Source organism: Microcebus murinus, chromosome 13, assembly GCF_040939455.1.
Source record: "Microcebus murinus isolate Inina chromosome 13, M.murinus_Inina_mat1.0, whole genome shotgun sequence".
Classification (NCBI taxonomy): domain Eukaryota; kingdom Metazoa; phylum Chordata; class Mammalia; order Primates; family Cheirogaleidae; genus Microcebus; species Microcebus murinus.
In genome coordinates this window covers 57,959,995-57,984,246 of record NC_134116.1, presented here as the reverse complement: position 1 = coordinate 57,984,246, position 24,252 = coordinate 57,959,995, and the positions used below count along the sequence as shown (strand labels likewise).

General features: G+C 37.6%; 1 protein-coding gene across 3 annotated transcripts in view; it reads right to left on the bottom strand.

Moving 5' to 3' along the window:
* Positions 1-13,513: 13,513 nt before the first annotated feature.
* AKAP11 (A-kinase anchoring protein 11) overlaps positions 13,514-24,252 on the bottom strand; it is a 50,441-nt gene continuing 39,702 nt past the window's right edge. For all 3 annotated transcript variants that reach the window (XM_012755453.3, XM_020290353.2, XM_012755452.3), the window contains 2 exons: positions 20,566-20,726; positions 13,514-17,547 (listed from right to left, as the gene is read on the bottom strand). In XM_012755453.3, coding sequence (XP_012610907.3) covers positions 17,407-17,547; positions 20,566-20,726 — 302 coding nt within the window. In that variant the 3' untranslated portion in view covers positions 13,514-17,406. The remainder of the gene's footprint in view (positions 17,548-20,565; positions 20,727-24,252) is intronic.

Here is a 24,252-nt window from a genome sequence, read left to right as displayed (position 1 = left end):
CTGCTAACTAACTAACTAACTAACTAACCTGTTAGTCAGCTAGCCAAGTGATTCTGTTGCCAGTTGCATGTGCAGTCTTTTAAAAGGTCCAAGATGTATTTGTTCAAGCACAAAAACAATTGGCCATTGAAATGTCCACCTCCCTCTACACATGAGTGCCAGCAGCTTCGAGGAAAAAAGTGACTGCCTCTTACTCGCTTGGCCCAACGGTACCACTCCCAGTGCTGGACCACTCCGAAAATGTTGTCATATTATTCCATGGCCTTTCACCAAAGGCCACATTTCCTCAGGTTTTCTACAACCCTCAAGTACAATCACATACACAAAGATAAGTTTTAAACAGTGATGACATAACAGACTGCCCTGTGGCCTCCAGCTCTGCAAACTACCAAAGTAAAGAAAATGAAAAGAGCATAAAAGACAGTGCAGTAGCTCTCAAACTGAAAGTAACGTTACATGGACAAAAGCTATTCATTTACTGGGAAGAGAGCCGGGGAGGCGCCATATATATCTTCAAAGTTTGATCCAACTGCACTCACTTGTACATTGTCTAATGGTATTCTTCAAAACCTTAAGGTGTTTACTTTATATTTGCTCAATTCAAGCATAATTTTCGCTAAGGAGATGATCTTCAATACTAAATAAGAACCTTGTGGGACTATTTAAACAGTTCGGTTGAAGAGGATAAACATACATGGCTATTATAAACCCTGTCCATATCATTAGAATAGGTTGCTATATACTATTACAGAACAGTTGGATTGCATCTGTATTATTTTCTATGTGGGTATTTAATGCCTTGATCCCTTCATGTATAGCCTGTTTTTTATTTTTGGCAGGCATGCTATTAATTTCCTGTGAATATGACATTTTCATAGTGACAGGATGGTCAGTTACTCCCAGGCTGTATCGTTTGTCTTAACTTACAGACTTTCTTGAAGCATCAGGAAAAACATAACTGGTGGCGATGGTGCGTGTGTGTGTGCATGTGTGTGTGTGTGTGTGTGTGTGTGTGTGTGTGCATTTTCACACTGGCCACCCACACCATGCCCCCGTGTGGGTGCCAAACTCATGAGCTCAGCCTGTGTACCAGGCAACAGTCTCCATTGACAATGTTTTCATTACTAATTCTTTCTTGCTCTTGGGATTAAATTGTAACACTCTCTGTTTTTGACCAAAATGTAATGAATTCTCAGCCTAACTAACCTCAAAGAAGGATTTACTGTAATTTTGGACAGGCTGGCAGTCTTTCAAGAGAGCTCATGGGCAGGTTTGCTTTTGGAAAACAGCCTAGAGTTGAAGATTTTTGGTCCGAAGTAGAGAGACATAGAAAAAACTTCATTGAAGAAATTTAGCCCAAATCCATGTTGCCAACCTCAAATGATTAGTTTCCATATAGAAAACAAAAATAAAGATGAGGACAAGATAAAGTTTATCCCCCAGACTGCTCGACTACATGAATCATCCAAACCCAGTAACCAGGATATTTCCGTCCACAATACCTCAAAACAGACTCAAATGGCATTGAAATAAATTGTATTTCCCCATTTTTAATGGCTGAAAGTTCATTCGAGTTAAACAAATGACATCATACAGGGGGAAAAACAGCAACATTTAGCTGCCTATAACCACGGTGGACACTTTCAAATACAATCTTTTGGACTTATCTGTTAAAGCACAATAGATTCCGCAAACGTCAACGTCGGGCTGTTAGTGAAGCAACTGATCAGAATCCCAAATCCTACACTGCCAGGATAATTTGTTACTGAGGCAAATTATTTCCTTTTAAGTAGAGTCACTAATTAATCCTCACAGTGCTCACTGTTGATAAATATAAACACTTGCCTCCTTTAGCAGGCATGAGCTACAGCGAAGCTAAATTGTTTGTGGAGCAAATCAGAGGAGAACTGAAATTTCAAATGAAATGTTTGTCTCCTAATTCTGAACTCAAGTCATTTTTTTTTTCTGCACTGCTGAGAAATTGCTACAGAGATAAGAAATAGGCCAAACAGAAATCATCACTACATGAATGTTTCTTGGTATCTGTGCTTAGACACCTGAGGCTGCCTTTTGGTTTCTAACTCATTTTGACTCTTTTCTTTCCTGGGTATGGTAAATGACCCTGTCCAGGAGGGGTGAGGGAGGGCAACAGATAACTGGCCAAAAGGGAAAAGACCCAGTTGTTGCATCCTGTTTTCTGTTAGACCACAGTTTCAAGTTCCTTCAGGGCAATCGTTCAAGACAAATGTACCATCTTGCGGTATCTTGTCAAAGCACTTTCTAGAGCCAGCAACATCAAATACACTCTCTGCACTCAATTACAGATCACGTGCTTTGCTAGGTGCTGAGAATACAAAGACCAATACGACACCTTCTTTTATGGTCCAGGCAAGACGATGTAAGAAAGCCTCACCTTTCCTCTTGGAAACCTGTACCTGAGTGTTTTTGTCACTTGCCACTTGGTTGGAGAACTGTCTGCCATTGAAATTACCACCACCCATCCCTCAGTCCAATAGAAGTATAATGTGGTCCACAAACGCAAGCCACATGCATAATTTAAGCTTGCTAATGGTTACATTTTTTTTAAGTTTCAAAAAACATATGAAATAATTTTAATAATACTTTCATCTAAACCAATATATCCAAAGTAATGTCATTTCAATATGCAATGAATATGAATAAATTATTGAATTAATGAGATATTTTTATCTTTTTACACTAAATCTTTGAAATCTATGTTTAGTCTATGTTTACAGCACATCTTAATTTGGACTAGCCAGATTTCTTTCTTTCTTTTTTTTTTTAAAGGAAGGGAGGGAGAGAGGGAAGGAAAAAAAAAGGAAAGGAGGAGAGGAAGGGAAGGGAAGGGGAAGAAATTCTGGACTAGCCAGATTTCAAGAGCTCAGAAGCCACACGTGGCTAGTGGCTGCCATATTGAAGGGTGCAGCTCTAGACCCCTGGCCTGGCCTCTTTTCTTTCACTCTGCGGAACTCAAAGCATCTGTTCACACAAAAAGGTAACGTATTAGCTTCCTGTCACTACTGAAACAAATTCCACAAACTTAGTGCCTTAACACACACAAATTTTATTATCTTACAGTTCTGTAGGTAAGAAATCTAAAATGGATCTCAATGGGCTAAAATCAAAATGTCATCCGGGCATCAAAATGTCATCTTCTCTTCTGGAGGCTCTGAAGAAGAATCCATTTCCTGACTTTTCTAGTTTCTAGAACTTCTAGCACTCATTGACCCCTGGGCCCCCTCCTCTATCTTCAAAGCCAGCAATGTGGCATCTCTCCGCCCCTCCCTCTGTAATCACATGGTCCTCTGGGAAAGGTTCTCCCAATTTAAGGAAATTAGATTGAGCCTACCTGGAGAATCCTAATCTCCCTTTCTCAAAGGTCCTTAATTTTATCCCATCTGCAAAGTCCCTCTTGCCATGTAAAGTAAAATATTCACTGGGGACGTGGACATATTTGAGAGACCACTATTATGCCTATTGCAGGTACAAAGTTTTGCGTTGTTTTCACCATAAATAGAGAGGAGTAAACATTTTAAGTTGGGGACTTGGGGAACCCATCAGGCTACACTGGAAAGGCTTTGTCTTTTCCACTTAAGCTCATTTAGGAAGAACAAAGATTTCCTCCCCTGCATAAGAAAGACAGACTCACTTTCATGAAGTTCTACCTATATCCCAGAATATCAATTTTGTCTTCTACCTGCCACTATTCGTTCAAAAAATATTTTAATATCTTCTAGATACCAGACATGTACCAATCCTACAAAACAGCCACAACCAAATAACAAAAAGGAAAATGATGGCATAAGGCAATAGTTCTTTTTCTAAGGTTGGAGGTTTAAAAATTATTTTTGTCTTATTTTGTAACCTTTTTTCATGTTGGAAGCACACTAAGAGCACAGTATCTTTCCCCAAATAATGTTTCATATTATGAGAAGAAATATCCTAGGAAGAACCCAAATGAAGAAAAACAATTTTAAAAAAACCCTCTAATTGTCATAAAAATAAGCACCATTAATATATGGAGCCAGAGATCAAAACAGAAATACAAGCAAAGACCAACACATTGGAGATTTTCTTAGGAAAATAATATTTTAAAGACTTAATTGCTCATGAAGCAATTATGTGTTTATCTACATATATAAATGTATTTTTTTGATGCTAGCTTATTAGTTGCAACAGCATCCTGCCAAGAATGCATGTTGTCTGTCACCTGGATTATGGCCTTGGCCCCTTTTGGAAGCATAAACATAAAACCAAAAACTGTTGGGGCAGGAAGGAACTTCAGACCACATCATCCAGCCCACACATTTTATAGATTAGGAAACAGGCCAAGTAATTTGCTCAAAGTCCTATAAGTATCTAGTGGCTCAACTTGAGCCAGACCCTGGACTCCAAACTCCCAGCGCAGTGCTTTTTCCACTGGCCAATGGGGAGGGGTGAAACTCTCTCGAACCATTCATTCATTCATTCATTCAGTCATCCATTCAGCAAACATTCGCCCAGTGCTTACTACATGCCAGACAGTGGGGACACAGCAGGAATAAAACTGGCAAAGTCCCAGCTCTCAGAGACCTTCTGCTCTTGGGGTGAACAGGTGACAAAGTCACACTTAGGTGGTGAAAAGGGTAAGAAGGAAAACTAAGCAACATAAGGGGGTTCAACAGTGATGAGAAGTTGCTGCTCTTTGGGTAAGGTAACATTTGGGCAGAGAGTGAATTTGGAGTAAAATCTGGAGACACTTAGAATAAATCTAATTATAAAAGGTATGGACATGATGAAATGTTGATGGAAAATTCCAGAAAGGCTAGTGAGGAGTGGGACTCAGGACATATGTGAAGGGGAGGCAGGTGGGGAATGGGTGAAATACAGAAGGAGGTGACCTGACCTTAGGGGGGGACGTTGGTGGTGACAATCTGCTGTCTGCTCACCTGCACTGGGCACACCTGAGCAGGATGTGACCTCCAAGGAACCCCCTGGAACTCACCTCTGCTGTGTGCCTGGCACCTGGCACCACTCCAGGAGCTACCTCTGAGGACAGGCCCTGGGAACACATGGGAGCAGTTCTGACCTGAATCTGAGGGGTGAACCTAGACAAAAGAGGCTTTTCCTTTTCAACTAGCAAAAAATTAAGAAAACCATCCAGATTCTGAGTGGGGATGAAAGTGGATGAACCAGCAAGGAAAGACCTCAAGGGTCAGACTAGATTAGGAGCCAGCCTATTTGAAACAAGGAATGCAAGCGACTGAGAAACGAATGGTTCAAGAAGTCAGGCTCATCACGCCCAGGGAAGCTTTTCACGAAGTGTGATTTAGGCTTTGGTAAGCCCGTAGCCTGGGCTGCTGTACCACCTTGAGGCTCAAGGGAGCAACTGCAGCTTTGAAAGAGCAGAGTGGATCGTGGATGTTTCTGGACAGGGCTGATGGGCTATTTGCAGTCCCTTCCCAAAGCCTCCTTCTCACTGGAATAAAACTCCATATGGCCCCGGGGTGGTGGCAAGTACTGCCCTGTCGTGAACCGTGCGGGAGAGGCTGCAGGGCTCCCTGTGGGTAGAAGGGCAGTGTGTCCCAACAGCTGCCGGCTGTCCTGCGGCTCTAAGACCAGTGAGGCCCGGCTGCGGGGTGGACAGGCACCTCTGTCCACTGTCCAAGCAAGCTGCCGAGAGGACCGCCCTAGCCTGCCCCCGAGGACCTCCAGTTCCTGTTTCTTCACGCTGATTTGCAAGCCAGCTTCTGATGCAAACACTTCCCTACTAGTGGAGAGGACCACACTGCCCATTCTGCAGCCTTGTCCTTCTACATACCTTGTCCCGCCCTCTCCTAGTATTTACTCCTGATAAGAACCCTGGCTCAAAGCCTCCTCCTCCATCTTCTCCCTGCTCCTGTTTCTGCAACCTCCTCCTCCAATCCAAGTCCTTTACAGCAGCCGTCTCCCACCTTTTTGGCACCAGGGACCAGTTTCATGGAAGACATTTTTTCCATGGAGGGAGGGGAAGAGGTGGTGTGAGGGAGGTTTCGGGATGATTCAAGCACATTACATTTATTGTGCAACCCTCTCTGCTAATGCTAATCTGTATTTGCAGCCACTCCCCAGCGCTAGCATCACCGCCTAAGCTCCACCTCAGATCATCAGGCGTCAGATTCTCATAAGGAGCACAACCTAGATCTCTCGCATGCGCAGTTTACAGTAGGGTTCACAGCTCCCAGGAGAATCTGCTGGGGCTGCAGATCTGACAGGAGGCGGAGCTTACGCGGTGATGCCAGTGATGGGGAGGGCTGTAAATACAGGTGAAGCTTAGCTGGCTCACCTGATGCTCATCTCCTTCTGTGCAGCCTGGTTCCTAACAGATCACAGACTAGTAGCAGTCTGCAGCCAGCCAGGTGTTGGGAATAGCAGCTTACAAGCCAACAGGCACTTCCTGTTTACTACCTCAGGGTTGGAGTTTGGTCTGGAGTTTGGAGAGCCACGCCTCCAGGTCAGGAGATGGGGCCGGGCTCCAAATGTAGGAGGAACAGGGGCTGGTGGGGTTCAAGACCGTGGCAGAGATGAGACAGGCAAGTGCACCAGCCTCTCCTTGCCTGCCTTCACGGACAGCAGCCTTCCCCTCACCTGCACTCACCCCAATTTTAAGAGACTGAAGAGAAAACTCTGGTAATGTGTGCTTTCAGGGGGCAAGTCAAGAAACGCAGAAAAATTTTCTGGTTGGTTTTTTCTTTTGAATGAACTCTTTTCAGTTATGCTTAAACATTATTTCCTCTTCAAAGTTGTCTCTTTGGTTTTTGCAAAAATTTCAAAAACCACCTAATTAACACACCCATAACCACTTTGAACAAATCTTGTTGAATAATATATTTCAAATGAATTTTCCATTGAGAAATACAGGATACATTTAAAATATTATTTAACATATTGGCTGCCATACTAAAAAAAAATTTTCCTTGAGGCCACAGTGTTTAATTAGGAAAATAGAATAAAAACTTCAAAAACAAAATGATCCTTTCTAATGTAATGAAAAATTTGTTATTTTTTATTGTTTTCTGTGCATAAGTTATATGCAATTTGAAAAATGGTTGTCATGGCTCCCAAGGTGAAGACACATGTGAGTTACATGTGCTTCACAAGGCCCTGGACTCAAAACTAGCGTGAGTTAAATACAATTCACATGGCCGTTAATGTGTTAAAGGATGTATTATAATTTGAAGAAAATATAAATTAAAAATCCAGGGACATACCATTCATAAATTGAATATTATTTGTACCTTAGAAGCCTGGGTTGCATCCTCCTCCCTTTCCTCACCTCTAGATGTAATTCACTATCCAGAATTTTGCATTAATTCATTTTCATAGTCATACATATTCATATATGTATGGATATATATTTACATATATGACTAAATGGGTTTGCATATATATACATACACATATGTGTATATATCCCTAACATAGTGTTTACTTTTGTCTGTTTTTGAACCTTGTCTAAATGAATTCACTTTTTTGTATTCTTCTGTGACTTGCTTCTTTTGCTTTTTGAATAATGCAGAAAAGTAGACAAATAACATGTACAGCTCTCTGTAGAAAATTTAATGTGTATTCTATTTTTGCTTGAGAATTGTTAGGTTTCTTGAATTTGTGGATGGTTATTTTTCATTTCTGGAAAATTTCTAGCAATTATCTTTTCAAATATTAATTCTGCCCCATTCTCTCCCCTTCGATAATTATTAAACATGTGTTAGATCTCCTTTCCCTTCCTCCTTTTGCTATTATGCTTTTACAGCGCATTTATGTTGATGCATGTAGCTATAGTTCTTTTTCACTGTTGTATAAAATTCCATTAGAGAAATATATCACTATTTATTTATCCAGTCTACTGTTGATAAACATATTGGTTGATTCTAATGTTTTGCAATTACAAACAATTCCACCATAAACATTTTTGTACATATCTCCTCATGTATATGCAAGATTTTCTCTACAGTTTGTATTCAATAGGAAAATCGTCACACACAAGTCCTACTTAACTAGGTAATGCCCAATCATTTTCCAAAATGATTGTCCTAATTTCCACTCTTCCACAGACAGGGTTGCCCTGGAAACAGACTGAGATATTCCTGTGCAGGAAGTTTACTGGGGAGTGCGCTCAGGAACACCTGTGAGGAATGAGGGAAAGAGGATTTATATCTACCATCTTATTTTGTGCTTTCTATTTTTTGTACCAGTTCTGTTTCTTTTTCTATCTTTTCTTCTCATTTATTTTTTCCTCTACTAATTTTGAATATATATAATTTATTTCTGTTCTTGTATTGATCACCCTCGAAATTTTAACTTTTTGAGTAATGCAGAAAAGTAGACAAATACATGTACAACTCTCCTTAGAAAATCTAATGTGTATTCTGTGTTTGCTTGGGAATTGTTAGGTTTCTTAAATCTGTAGATGCTTGTCTTTCACTTCTGGAAAATTTCTAGATCTTTTCAAATATTAATCCTGACCCATTCTCTCCTGCTATAATTATTAGACCTGTATTAGCTCTCCTTTTCCTCAATGTCACAAACTTTCCTTCATATACCCCATTTTTTGTCTTTCTGTGTGACATTCTAGATTTTTCCCAATTCCCTATTTCTTTTTCAGCTATGTCTAATCTGCTGTTAAACCCAACTGTTGCATTTTTATTAATACATTTCAATTATTTTAGTTTTCATTTTCCTGAAGTTTCTGTTTTTTAAATATGTTCTTTTTCTCTGCTCATATTTTTATAAGATTTATTGGATTTACACTTCACAAAATTCACCCTTATAAAATGTACAATTCAGTGGTTTTTAGTATATTCAGAGTATATTTAGTATATTCAGAGTGTAAACATCACCACTAATTCCAAGATAGTTTCATCAACCCCAAAAGAAATCCTGCACCCATTAGCAGTCACCCTATTTCCACTCTTCCCCCAGCCCCTGGCAACCACCAACCTACTTTCTGTTGTTAGGCACTTGCTTATTCTGACATTCTATATACATGGAATCATACAATATGGGACCTCTTCTGTGTATCTGGCTTCTTATACTTAACATAATGTTTTTAAGGCTGTAGGAAAACAGCCTCCCACATGGCAAGAGTGATGCCATCTTGAAGCCAAATCACCGTAACGACTGATTCTTGACTCCCGCATACCAAGATGTTCCGGTAGCAAAGATAACCCCTCATAAAGAAACAATGCCGATAGCATAGGTAACCCCTTGTAAAGGTGCTTATCTAACCTCCTCAGTGTTTCTCAAGAAAGTTGGAGGTGTGACCAGATGCCCATGTTTTACCAAAAAGCATGCTATGTAAAGGATATTTTCTGGAGGGCAATGAGGGAATCCACCATCTTGCAGTCGCTCAAGATATCACTGCTGTTTGTAAGTCGCTATTGGATGTTTCTTGCTGAGAAACTGGATGTGACACCCTCTTCCTTTGGCCTCTCAGCTCCCTTGGCCTTTGGGGGTAGATTTGCACATCCCTGCTCATTAAGGACGACAGAACAAAGGATTATTCAAGTTATAGCATGCGTATTTCATTTCTTTTAAAGGCTGAATACTATTTCATTGCATGGATAAGCCAAATTTTGTTTATCCATTCATCAGTTGATTACAATTCAGTTGTTTCCACTTGGGGCTATTATGAGTAATGCTATGAACATTCACGTACAAGATTTTGTGGAGACATGTTTTCATTTGTTATATGTTATGTGTTTCATTTGTTCCATATACCCATTGGATTGGAATTGCTGGGTAATACGGCAACTCTATGTGTAACGTTTTGAGAAACTGTCAAACAGATTTCAAAGTGGCTGCATTATTTTAAATTCCATTCATACCAGCAATGTATGTATGTGGGTCCCAATTTCTACACATCCTCGCCAACTCTTAATATTGTTCCTCTTTTTTATTTTAGCCATCCTAGTGGATATGGAGTAGTTCTCCGCTTATATTTGAGTTTCCCTTTATGTCTGAAAAAATATCAAACACAGTTACTTTATGTTTTATGTCTGATAATGCCAACATCTGAATCTTTGAGCTGGTTTCCACTCTGTCATTTCTACTGGTTCTCACTCATGGTTTTTATCTCTTCCTTTAAGTACCACTCTGTACTTAAGCGAGATTTAGTGCTTACCCTCACCTTATTAAAGCACTTAGCCATTTGGGCCTGATTATTGGATGTGATTGTCATTCTACGCACTGACTTTATCCCACTATCTCTGCATCAACTGCAGACTTTGTCGCTCAACCAAGGGCCTCTCCCTCTGGAGCCATGGCTTTCTAGGGTTTCAAGGGCAGCGGAAAAGTCCACTCAGTTGCACAGGCTTAGGCAGCTGACTTCCCAGAGTTTGCCACAAGCCACCTAGGACTGTCTCAAAGACAGAGACTTACAGATTGGAAAAGCTACTGTAACATTACAGTCTCCCCCAACTCCACGCTTGCCTGCCCCACAACCACCCACGTCTTGCTATAAACAGAAAAGAGGTAAGAGGTTGGTTGCAGACATTCACAGTTCTAGCAGCTTCATTTTTTCTGACAGCCCTGTGACTCTTCAGAAATTCATGGTATTTTAAGCCCTTATGGGATCTTAGCATCAGTTCCCCTATATTTAGAAGTCCTGGGTTTATAGGATTTATATAAGTAACAGGGAAAGAACTATGTTAATATCAAATATCATATAGTATTTGAAGGAAAATACTCAAGCATAGTTTTAAAAGGAGAATATGTAAACACAGAACCTTCCCACCTTTGGAAGAAAACGTCAAATTCATGATTTGGTCAAAGGACAAAGGGAGGAAATAGACTTGAAAGTTCCTTATCTGCTCCCCTAGTTTCTTTCTATGCTGTTCTAATATCATCCTCAGTGTGCTTGCTGTGCAATGCTCAGTAATGTGCTTTGACACACCTGTTCGGCACATTCCAACAAAATCTTTGCCCCAAAGTTGATTAAAAGGGCTACACACGACATGGCCTGTGACACTCACAGCGTTGACCTCCAGGTAGACAGTGAGTGACCACAAGTCTTCAGGAACACATTCTCAAAACATTAGGAAGCCACAGTTATTTGCTCCTTCTCTCCTTATAAAACGCCTCATTGAAATCTAGATGCTATGTCACTGGCATCCTAACATGCCAGGAAAATAATTCCACTGAAAAATGAAATGTAAATCTGATGGAATCTGTTCTTGGTAAACCTATTTTGGCCCTTCCTTCCCCACAGACTGAAAAAATTATACTTTTGACAATCACTATTTATTTTTTTGCTCAGGAGCAATAAACTCATCAAGACTATAATTTCTAGAATGTTCCTCTCCTCTTTGAGCAATCCTAGAGAAGGGAAGAGTTGCCAGAATGTTGTTGAGATTTTCTGAGCACATTAATGATCTCATCTGCTTTAAGTTGGAGATTGCGTGTCTCAATTGCATCTCGAATGCGTCTCAAAAGCCTACACAGCCCCAGCAGGCAACAGAAATGAGGGAATTGACACAGGAACTCACTCCGGGACTAAAGGGACAATCATTATTCAGTTCCTGCCAAACTGTTCTTCAATCTGGGTTTCAGCGCTTTCAATGTTTGCAGAAGCTGAAAATACAAAAAACATTTTTGTATTTGAAGTCTCATTTTTAAGTGTTGGTAATTACAAAGATCACATGTCCAACCAAAACAAATTAGTGGGCAGAATTCAGCACTGGTTTTAATCCCTTGTCTTAAACTAAAAAATCCATTTAGGTGTCTGTTTAAAAGGTGGTGTGGTGCACAGGGAAGAGCTAAAGCCACTAATGGGGCTTCAATCCCCTTGAAAATGTTTCTTTTTCACTCTTCCCAGTTTAAAATATTACCCTCCCAGACCTAGAACTCAAAAGTAAAATGAGATTGAAGTAATTACAAAATTATAAAAATAATTATAAAAATTATAAAAATTTTTCAGAGGAAAAAATGCAACATATTCTTTACTGTTCCTGCTATAAATAGTATACTGCAAAAAAACTCAGATTTTTACCCTTATGCTTTTTGCATAATAGCACTAATAGTAGGATCCATCCTTGGATACATGACCACTTTTCACACTTTTAAAAATCTGTGGTACCGGTAACTCGGGCCAGGTGCTGTGGCTCACGCCTGTAATCCTAACACTCTGGGAGGTTGAGGTGGGGGGATTGCTTGAGCTCAGGAGTTTGAAACCAGCCTGAACAAGAGAGAAACCCCATCTCTACTAAAAATAGAAAAAATTAGCCGGGCATAGTGGTGCGTGCCTGTAGTCCCAGCTACCCGGGAGGCTGAGGTAGGAGGATGGCTTGAGCCCAGGAGTCTGAGGTTGCTGTAAACTACGCTGATGCCACAGCACTCTAGTCCAGGCAAGAGTGTGAGACTCTGTCTCAAAAAAAACAAAAAAAAACAAACAAACAAACAAAAAAAACAATCTGAGATAACTCTTCAAGCCCTGTCCCTTACTCCTCCTCTCTGTCCCAGCTAAGATACAAATCACAAATGATCCTTCTGTGTAAAATTGTCAAATGTCCTTTGCCACATTTCCCATTCCCTTTGAGCCATTTTTCTTTTGGAATTACAGTCTTTGGAATATTGTTTACTTTTTGTCAGCATTTTTGTTTTCTTAGTGACTGGGATATACTTATACCCAAATCTTCCCATGTTTGCTATTATTACTTCCTAGCATTTTGAAACATTCATGAAAAACTAAGAGATCATTCCCTAATTTCTGGGTTTAAAATACTTAAGGCAGTAAAATGATGTATATGATACTACAATGGTGGATACATATCATTATACATTTGTCCAAACCCAATGAATGTACAACATCAAGGGTAAACCCTAATGTAAACTATGGACTTTGGATGATAATGGCATGATTGGTGTTTCAATGTAGGTCCAAAGATTGAAACAAATATCCCATTCTGTTGTGGGGTATTGATAGTGAAGGAGGCTGGGGGTGAAGTGAGGACAGAGGGTACATGGGAGCTCTGTACTTTCTTCTCAACTTTGCTATGCACCTAAAAATGCTCTAAAAAACAAAGCCTATATACAAGGAAAAAAACAAAAACAAACTGAAGACAAAGTCAAATTCCGTTAGTAATAAAAAACCAGCAGCTAGTCTTTAAGTATCTCCTGTACATGGTATGACAGACGAATGATCTCTACTAAAACGAAAGAGTGCTCAAACCAGGCCAGAAGAATTTCATAACTATGCTCATATTCAAGGCAACCATAAAATTCTACTTTGCATTAAGTCCAAAACAGATTGGGCAACTAGCCTTTTAAATCACTTACATCAGCATTTGGGGGCACCCATAAGTAGGTAGACTCCAGAGTAAAATTTAAAACATTCCTAAGTTCTCTCATTCTCAAAAACCATGGTTTGAGCATTTGGATCCTTTTATGTGTCTTCTATCACAGCAGTCCCACTTGTATACTTGCGTTTTAGTTCAGTATGGAGTAGTTAATAAGATATTATAGAATGAAAACGAAGGACAGGTATTTCTTAAATTTATTGAAGAACTCTTAGTTGGGAGAAGAAAGATCACAGGCTTAAACAATTGTAAGATAAAAGAACAATTAATTGCAAATTATTACAAAAGAAATTTCTGAATTTTTTTTGAGCCACTGCTAAAACAAAATTTTAGTGCATCCTGAAGTTCATATTTCAGTAAGTGAACATATTAAATTACTGAAGAGCAAAAAAAAAAAAAAAGTTACTGTTACACAGTACAAAATCTTAATGTAGTAATTGAGCACAGCCAAATAAACAGCTATAATTATTAAAAGCTGCTTTTGCTATATATCTGGTATATTAAACAAGAATGTAGCTTTTTTAACACTGCACAAGTAACCAAAGGTAGCAAATCCAGCAATATTAAAACCTGATATTAAATAGTATTGAAACATCACAACAAAAACAAAATAAGAATCTCTAGAACTACTATGAAAGGAATGTACACAGATGGTAAAAAAAATAAATAAATAAAGTGACAAGAGTGACTAACACTGTATCTGCATCTTCAGAGCAGGAATACAGTCAATGAGTAAATGTTTACAAGATTTTTGCTGAAAATGAGAAAAAATGCTTTTCACTCTAGTACAATTTTTATAATTCCCACCGAAGCTCTTATTCTCTTGTGCCGGTAACAGGCAGACAGGGTTTTAAATGGAAAGTTTTTTCCCTACACCCAGACTATGGGTGTGTCTTTTTAAAAATAATTCTATGGAAAGATTCCTTTGAAAAACATAAAATGTAAAGTAATATATTGGTGGAAAACTGAATATATTAATTCTGGAAGAATAATATTAGGTAAATAAGTAGACATTTCAATCTGGACTCTGATGATGAATCAAGATTAAACTTTGCATTTGGGGAACGTGCACTAATGTCAAACTCACATGGGCAAACTATCTTTCACTTTATACACAGTGACATTTAATAAGTAATTAAATTCTCTTAGCAGCCAACGTAAAACCCTTGTTTAAGCAAAATTAAAGTATTATGAATTAAATTAATTCACATCAACTATCTGAAAGGGTAAGTGAAACATTTTCCTAAGTATAAAGATGTTATGTATATTCACTGGGTGAATACTCTTAAAGGTTTTATAACACCATTAAATTGTATTAAACCATCCAACAGATACTATCTTTTCTTCTGCGACTTATAAATGAATCACTCCTTTTGTATAAATCAGGAAATATTTTCAAGATCACTATCAACACCAAAAATATCAATGTAATTTAAACTTGGCTTAGGAAAAGAAGAACATGAAAGAACTGCCACATTTCAGTCTGAAATAAGATTCTGAAAATCCCCTATCAGCAGTCTCATTCACTTTCTTTCCACACATTGCTCGAAGGTTTTGAAAGTGGTTAGCAGAGAATTCAGCTCAATGCACATCACAACTGTAACGGTTCTGAAAAAGACATTTCTCATAAGGGCCAAAATGTGCAGAACGGCAATATTACAAAGTTACAATATAAATATGTCAAGCAGATTTGTAATAAAATATGACTGAGCTGTCCTCAACAGAGCTGTTCTGAAGATGGAGCAACCAAACAAATCTAGAACGTCTTTGGAAAATCACAAAGTGCCTTTAAAGAAAGTTCAGTTTAGACTATATTTTATTAAAAGATACTGCTCTAAACCCGAATGTTTTCTCTCTATATGAGAAAGCTTAACTCATACTTCTCTTCACATCTTCCAATACTTAATATATTTCTCTATGCTCCTGCACTGAATTGATGGACGTGTGGAGTTCTATTATTATTACTACCACACCTGCTAATACCTAATGACTGGCCTGGCATTAGGTAGTGGTTAAATTAGGAAACTCCGAATCTAGCACAGTTCCAGCAATAATACAAAGGAAATAAGAATATGAGGAAAACCTCACCTCAAAGTGATTATACCATTAACAGAAATAAACATAAACATTTTCTAACACAGAAAGTTTTACAAAACGAATATATTGTCACTTTAATTTAAAAGAAATCAGTTCCAAACAAGGTCACATTCAGAGAAAAAAAAACAATAAAATAAATTCAGAATTCAATTTTGCTGTTGACCAAACCTGTACATATACCCAAGCGACTAAACACAATTTGATAGTTAGACATTTATAAAAATGTAATCTAAACTTAATGATCAATTAGTCCATGTTATAATTAACAAAAGCAACCATTCCTGGTCCTAATGTTCAGAAATTCAGTTCAGTACTGCCACATCTCAAGTTCTAAAAAGCTAAAGGGAGGAACAATCTTGGTTATAAATTTCCTACATTGTTCCACCTTAAAAAATACTTGAAGAAACTTTAGGAAAATTTATGTTTAAGGCTTGCTCTATTTCTGTATCTTAAATTAAGAAAAACCAAAGCTTACAATGTAACCTCAAAATATTTAAATAGCTTTTTGGCATTTTTCTTAAGAAGCAAATTTGAATCTCTCACTATAAAACACATTTCTCTACCATAATTATTAATTCACATTAACGTTAAGTGCCCTTATTTCCTATTCCCTGGCAGGTGCAATGTCTTCTACATTTTGTGCAGCTTTCAAAAGCCAGTGCTTAGGAAAAAAGAAAATGTGAAGGAGCAAAATCAAAGCTCTCACAAAAAGTGATTTACCCTAGATTACAAAAATCCACTAGTGGAAGAATCAAAACTGTACACACACCCCCACACATACAAAACCAAGACACAAGCTTGGTCCCTTATTCACATCAACTTGCAGTTTCTAAAGACAAAGTAGTAGGAAACGTAGAGCCCAGGAAGATCATGGTAGAGAACTTTACAAAATAGTGCAGATACATTTTATAAGGGGGGAAAAAATTCCCATTTTTTTTCTAGAAAAAAACTTATCCTCTTTAGTAAAGTGGAGATTTTTTTTTTCAAAAATCCAACAATGAAAACAATTATTGGGCTTCTCCAAATGCATTTCCATATTAATATTAATTTTTAAAATTTCAAAATGTTTTCCAATTTGAATTTTCACTTACAGGATAAGCTGGGGCCCCAAAATAGCCAAAAAGACAAATAAAAATTCTTACTGCACAATCTTTATAGACATTTTATTTTAAAGCACCTTTTTAATATTAACAGTGGGTTTTTAACAAAGAAAACACTAAAATAAAAGAAGGAACACACCACTGGCAAGGTTAAAGTACTCTTTTACACACACAGGGACACACACACACACACCCATCACTTTCATGCCAGAAAGACTGCATAAGCAGCCAGCATTGGCAAATATGTCATTGGATGAAAGGCTGGGGAAACTATCACAGTGTTCATGGAAACCAAAAATATTAACGTTTCTGCTAAGAAATACTTTGGGGAAATCAAAAAACTGCCAATAGCCGAATACTATGAAAATAAAATTAATTTTCAAAAACAGGACAAAAAAATCTACCAGAAACAAACAAAAAAATTAGCCTCAATTTTATTTTTTTGATCTCAGACTAGTTATTAATGAGATGCCATTTGTTTGCAAAGGAGCAAAATTACAACTGCATCACTGGAACTATCCTCAGCCTCTTCAGTGCAGCAGCTAGCAGCACAATTTGGATGCAAAAAGAACGCTGTCAGACAATGCCCCTGAAAACCTCATGGTTAGACTTTTCTTCAAATACATGTTCTTAGGGTCTTATCGTACTACACACGTGTGTACAGAAGAATACATGAAGATAATATTTTTACAGATTACAAAAGTATGAACTATATACACTGTGTGATGACATAAAGCACTTAAAAAGCTCTATTTAGTTTCCTCCCAATTCACTTAAAATGTTAATAATCACTATTCGAATTTTATCCTAAGCATCTTTATCTGTTTCTTCCCCTCCCAAAACAAATACTATAATACACTGGCTTGGGGTTTGTTCTATGCATTTTCCAAGAGCCAATCAAACAGGGACTTGCATCTCTCCTCACTGGCAATTTTTTCCTTCACTTCGTAGTACTGAAGCACAGCTTGCAGGAGGTCTCCCACTTTCCATCCTTTTTCTTGTAATTGTTTTGAAAGCTAAAAAAGAAAGACATAACAAGCATAAACTAAAAACGATTTTATAACAGCTGAGTTTTCATTTTTATTTTTAACATTAGATAAAACTAAGAATCCTGTTGTTTACCGTTAATTGTTGTTTCCTAGCTGTAAAGAGGTCTTCTGCCCTAAACCACCACCCCTTTAACCCAAATTAAACATTTTCCTTTCCTGCCCTTTATAAACACATCTCCTCCACAGAATGACAGTCTGGGATTGTTGGAAACAGAACTCCACAAACCTCACCAAGCAGATAGTCTGTGTGGGAGTGCAGAGGATAATTTCTACAGGAAATCCTTCACCTAACTAAATACATCTGCCACACCCTCAATTAGGAACATAAAATAATAAAGACAACGTCAAGCTTAATAAAAGGATGTGGATTTTCCTTCCACAACATATAGTGTGGTATTTTTCTAGAATACACACTCTAGCCTCAATGGAAACATGGCTTTTGAAAAGTTAAGAAATGTTAATGTTTCAACAAAAAGAAAAATACCAAAAAAGTAGATAAATACAGATTTAAATGAACTCTATTGTCAACAATCAGAACATGCCTTGCTCATTTTTTTTTCCTATTGAGTTCTATAAAAGTTCTTACGTTTTGAAAGATTGGTAAGTGAAATTCTGAAAAATCACTTTAATTTTTTGTAATATAAATATGCCTAATCTTTTTTAAACAGTTTTATTGAGATATAATTCACATATCATATAATTCACGGAAAGTGTACTAGTCAATGGTTTTTAGCATATTCCCTGAGTTGAATGCAACTATCATCACAATCAATATTAGAATAATTTTCATCACACCAAAAGGAAAGCCCACCCCATTAGAAATCACTCCCCATTTTCCACAATCTCCTCAACTCTAGGCTACCACTTAATCTGCCTTTGGTCTCTATAGATTTGCCTATTTCAGACACTTCATGTAAATGGAATCATAAAACATGTGTGTGGTCTTTTGTGACCGACTTCTTTCACTCAGCATAATTATTTCAAGGTTGCTCCATGGTGTAGCAGGTATAGTACCTCATTATTTTTTACAGACAGATATACTACGTTTTACTTATCCATTCACATCAGTTGATGAACATCTAAGGCTGTTTCCACTTATTACCATTATGAATAATGTTGCCATGGACATTTGTGTACAAATGTGGACATATGTTTTCATTTCTCTTGAGTATATACCTCAGGGGGGACATGCTGAGTTACCTTTCAGAATGTTTTCCAATGCAGCTGAGCCACTTTACATTCTCACTAGCAATATATGAAGGATCCAATCTCCCTGCATCCTTGCCAACACTTCTAATCTGTCTTTCTGATTATAGCCATCCTAGTGGGCGTGAAGTGGTGTCTCATAGTGGTTTTGATTTGCATTTTCCTAATTGCTAATGAGGTTGAGCATCTTTTCCTGTATTTATTTGCCATTTGTATATCTTCTTTGGAGAAACAACTATGCAGATTCTTCATCTATTTTCAATTGGATTCTTTTTATTTTTATACTGAGTTGCAAGAGTTCTTTATATATTCTAGGTACAAGAATGTATATGTACATCCCTTAATAGATATATAATTTGCAAATATTTTCTCCCATTCTGTGGGTTGTTATTTCACTTTCTTGATGGTGTCCTTTGAACCACAAAAGTTCTGAATTTGGATCTACTTTTTCCTTTTTCACTTTTTTCTTGTGTAGGCACAAGAAAGTCTTAAAATATGTTATATTATCAATTATATAATTATCTCTTACCTTCTAGTTAATGCTTATGGTAATAGTGCTTATTCTAGTTAATAGTAAAGCTATCAGAATTAATTGTATATTACCTAGAAAGATACAAAATAAAGTATTTCTATCATCATCATTATCACTAAAAATATTCTCTGTACTTGCTTCTTAACTTTATAGCTTCCTAGCTTCCTGGGGTTTTAGCCAGATATGGTCAATGAGGGTCATTATTCAGAATAAGCCATAATCGGGCATTGTCATCCACATTTAAGCATCTCACTTCACTCCATCATCAGGCATAGGTCTCCTGAGCTCGGTAACATGGGGTATCCAGGCCTTGTCTCTTTCATCTCCACCTAAGGCCTTCCTTCACTCTCAGTTTATCCAAGACTAAATGACTCCCTAAAGTCAGTTCTAACATTTCCCCTAGCCATTCTTTCCCCTTGGCAGTTCATTTCCCAAATATCCCTTTCTGTCTTATTTTTTATTTTTGCCCCAAAACAGAAACTTAAACTGGAAACATCCAAAAAGTCTAAGTAAAAATAAATGACAAAATACAAAACAAAAAATGTTTGTATAATGTGTTTTTAAAAAATATCTTCATAAATTCTGAACCAGAAAATAAAAGTAACTTTATTGCTCCTTTTTTGTTATTATTGATCAATCTACATTCTTATTCACTGAACTATTCTATATGCTATGATAAAATTAAACCAAAGCTCTGATAAGGAAAATTATGGGACAAAAACTTTAAGACTATAAGCTGAAAATCTTGACAAATAGTGTGCTTGGCACATAGAAAGCACTCAATAAAAGTATTGTTTAAACTTTTATTGGCTTTGATTATGCCAGCTTCTCATACGAATGAAACTGGATTACCAGAGAGACATATTAATTATTAGGTACAATTATGAGTCAATTAAATACAGAGAATAACAACCTTCTCATAGGAACACATGCACTTAGTGTGTGCCAGGCTTCAGACTAAGCTTTTTTTCTTTTTACAGTATATATTTAATCCTCACAAAAGCCTATAAGGTAGATTCTATATTCATTTCCATAGTGCAACTAGGGGAACTGAGAAAGACTAGTTAACTTGCCCCAGGTTACTCTGCTAGAGTGGCAGAGCTGACAAATGAACCCAAACTGCTGGATGCTATAGCCTAAGCATTTAACCACTCAGCCATCAAGAGGCATCTTATTAGATCAACCACATTATAAAACAAGAATTATTACATGTATCCTCATAACCACTACACGCGGTAGGTACTTACTAGTATAAACTCCTTCTTTGCAGGGTCATGAAAATAAAGTTCTGCAACTTCAGCCTCAGAGGCAACAAGCCACTGAAGAATAATCCTTAGCTGGGGGTCTACTGTGCATGGCTCCATGTCAATATTCGTAATTAGCAGAGTCTTTCCATCTTGCCTCAAACCTAATATTTAAATTTAAACAATATGAAGTAAAACTCATCAATTCAACTTTCATTACTCTGGTTGCCAAATATGTACAAATATTTTCTATTTCTTAAGATTTCAATGAATGCTGAAAAAAAAAATTCATTTTTTCTTAACCACATCATAATATCAGTTAAAATATTTCTTTGAAAGGGCAAAACAATGCTAAAACAAAGGAATAAATTTCATAATTTAATGATAGCAAAAATTTAAGACACTATTTTAAGGTACTGAATTCATAATTTGTGTCATAAAAGAGAAAGAGAAAACAAAACTCTAAAGCTATCATTACAATCAAAATAAAAATGCAACACACAACTAAAAACCTCAAATAAACAAAGAACACTAGCAAACACTTGCACGTACAACACATATTACAGCCTCAGCACTGTTCTAAGTTCTTTATATGTATAAACTCCATTAATCTACATAATCACTTTATGAGGTAGGAAGTAGTACCATCTCAATTTTATAGGTAAGGGATCTGTGGCAGAGAGAGACCAGTCTTACAGGGGGAAATGGCTGAGCCAGGGTATGAACACAGGCAGTCGGCTCCATGCTCCTAATCCCTTCATTCTTTAGACAAAATGTCCTCTGAGACCATTTACATCCCAAAAGCCAGACTTTTCTGGCATACCTCTAGTATAAATGAGATGCTGCTCTCAAGTTTCTTTTTTTTTATGAGAATTATATTTTCAACAAAAAGAAAGATGTATCTCTATTGACTGAAAAAACTGGGCCAGGTGTGGTGGCTCACACCTGTAATCCCAGCACTCTGGGAGACCAAGGCGGGAGGACTGCTTGAGCTCAGGAGTTCGAGACAAACCTGGGCAAGAGCGAGACCCGTCTCTACTAAAAACAGAAAAAATTAGCCTGGCATGGTGGCACAGGCCTGTAATCCCAGCCTCTCAGGAGGCTGAAGCAGGAGGGAGGACTGCTCAAGTACAGGAGTTGGAGGTTGCAGTGAGCTATGATGACACCACTGTACTCCAGCCAGGGAGACAGAGTGAGTGAGACTCTGTCTCAAAAACAAAAACAAAAAACTGATGCCTTGTGGACCAATATCAATAATGTGTTCAACATTCCTGCTTAATGATGAGCAATAAGGAGTGCTGAAACCCAGACCTGCTACACCACAAGAGGTGAGCACCCTGGGCATGCTGGCAGACACCATGCCAATATGTCCCAATAATGGAAATGCTGTTGATGGATGTCCCTGATTCTCTGTTACAGTTTGCAGGCCATGCCAGACTACTACTAATCATTTTTAGGATTGGTGTTAGCCCCTAATTTTTAATCAAAAAATTACCTGTCCCACATTACTCTCTAAAAATAAATTTATTGTCTTTTCCCTCCCCTCTCTCGAATGATTCTAAATCAGAAATAGGTTTGGGACACAATGGAACAAGACATGGTCTCTGGGCCTTTTGGTATATCCAGCAGAGTTCACAGGGCTGGAAGCTAGGTCACCCCAATGCTTCTCTGTACTGCCAGTGTTTTCTCGGTTCAGAAGTCCTGGTTGCCTGGCTTGATGAGAACGTTCAAACAGCTCTCTTTACAGAAGTCACTAACCACTGGTGAAAAGAGAAGGGACTGATACCCTGCAACTACAAAAGAAAAAAAAAAATTGTTGGGATTTCTGTAATTTTGAATCTTTCTGTAAATCCAGACCAGTCAATCACCTAATTTACAAGTTATTGATACGCTAGGTAATACTTGCTTTATTTCTGTTCACTAAGAACCCGTTGACTTTGTATATAAAAGTTGTGTACTTTTTCCCCAGTAAAATCTGGGAAACCTTTAAATTTAAGAAATTTAAAGTTGGCTATAACTTTCTATATAATGAGAGATGCCTATAATCTCAAAAGCTGAGTAATGACATTATCTAACTACACATAATTAATCTCCTTATTTCTACCTACTCACAAAAGAAACCCTGAACAGCCTAACTAGTGTTAAAAGTAAATTTTTTATTTTTATATTTTTTTTGAGACAGAGTCTCACTTTGTTGCCCAGGCTAGAGTGAGTGCTGTGGCATCAGCCTAGCTCACAGCAACCTCAAACTCCCAGGCTCAAGCGATCCTTCTGCCTCAGCCTCCTGAGTAGCTGGGACTACAGGCATGCGCCACCATGCCCGGCAAATTTTTTCTATATATATATTAGTTGGCCAATTATTTCTTTCTATTTTTTTTATAGTAGAGACAGGGTCTCGCTCTTGCTCAGGCTGGTTTTGAACTCTTGACCTCGAGAGCAATCTGCCCGCCTCGGCCTCCCAGAGTGCTAAGATTATAGGCATGAGCCACTGTGCCCGGCCAAAAGTAAATTTTTAAAATGAATGTCATATTTATTTTAATTTGTATATTTCTTTTCTCTTAATCATTGCTCAGTAGTTAAGTAACAACTTAACTAATTCATTAGAGATTACCCACCACATGCATTTCCAACCATGTATAGTTTTTGGAGTAACTTTGTTCACAGGTTTTACTTGGGAAAAAGTACACAACTTTTATACACAAAATCAACATGTTTTTAGTGAACACAAATAAAACAAGCATTACCTAGCCCATCAATAACTCTTAAAAATACTGCACTACCTCAACTTTGTATCTGATGAGCAAAACTAACTTCTAGAAGCCCTATATGAAGAATGCCTACTTTCAGATGCATTATAATTAAAAAATAATAATCTTAAGTCTGAATATTTTAGCTTGAAAATTGGTAGATGACTTCCCTAAACAAGGAAGTACAATTGGTGTTAAATTGACTAAAACTCGGGTAGCAAAAAGTACATTTCAAGAAATTCTTTGTAGCAATTTTCTCAGTTTGCCCACTTCTAAAGAAAAAATAACAAAAAATTCACTGGTTCAAAAATATCTCAAAGAGTATAAATATTTTTTTATTTATATGTGCCACTCTATAGAAGACATTATTGATATTTTCATAATTAAGAAAAAAAGGCCGGGCGCTGTGGCTCATGCCTGTAATCCTAGCTCTTGGGAGGCCGAGGCGGGCGGATTGCTCAAGGTCAGGAGTTCAAAACCAGCCTGAGCAAGAGCGAGACCCCGTCTCTACTATAAACAGAAAGAAATTAATTGGCCAACTGATATATATATATAAAAAAAAAAAAAATTAGCCGGGCATAGTGGCGCATGCCTGTAGTCCCAGCTACTGGGGAGGCTGAGGCAGAAGGATCACTCGACCCCAGGAGTTTGAGGTTGCTGTGAGCTAGGCTGACGCCACGGCACTCACTCTAGCCTGGACAACAAAGTAAGACTCCGTCTCAAAAAAAAAAAAAAGAAAAAAACATTTTTGGAAAAAAACAACCATCTAAATACAATAAAAACTCAGCTTCAACATGAAGTTTCTATGACTAGAAACTCATTCAGGTATTCTCATATTCATATATTGGAATACCTGAATGAGAATACTCATTCAGGTATTCCAATATATGAATTAAGGATTACACACTATGCTCCAAAACTCTGTGACCAATGATTTACATAT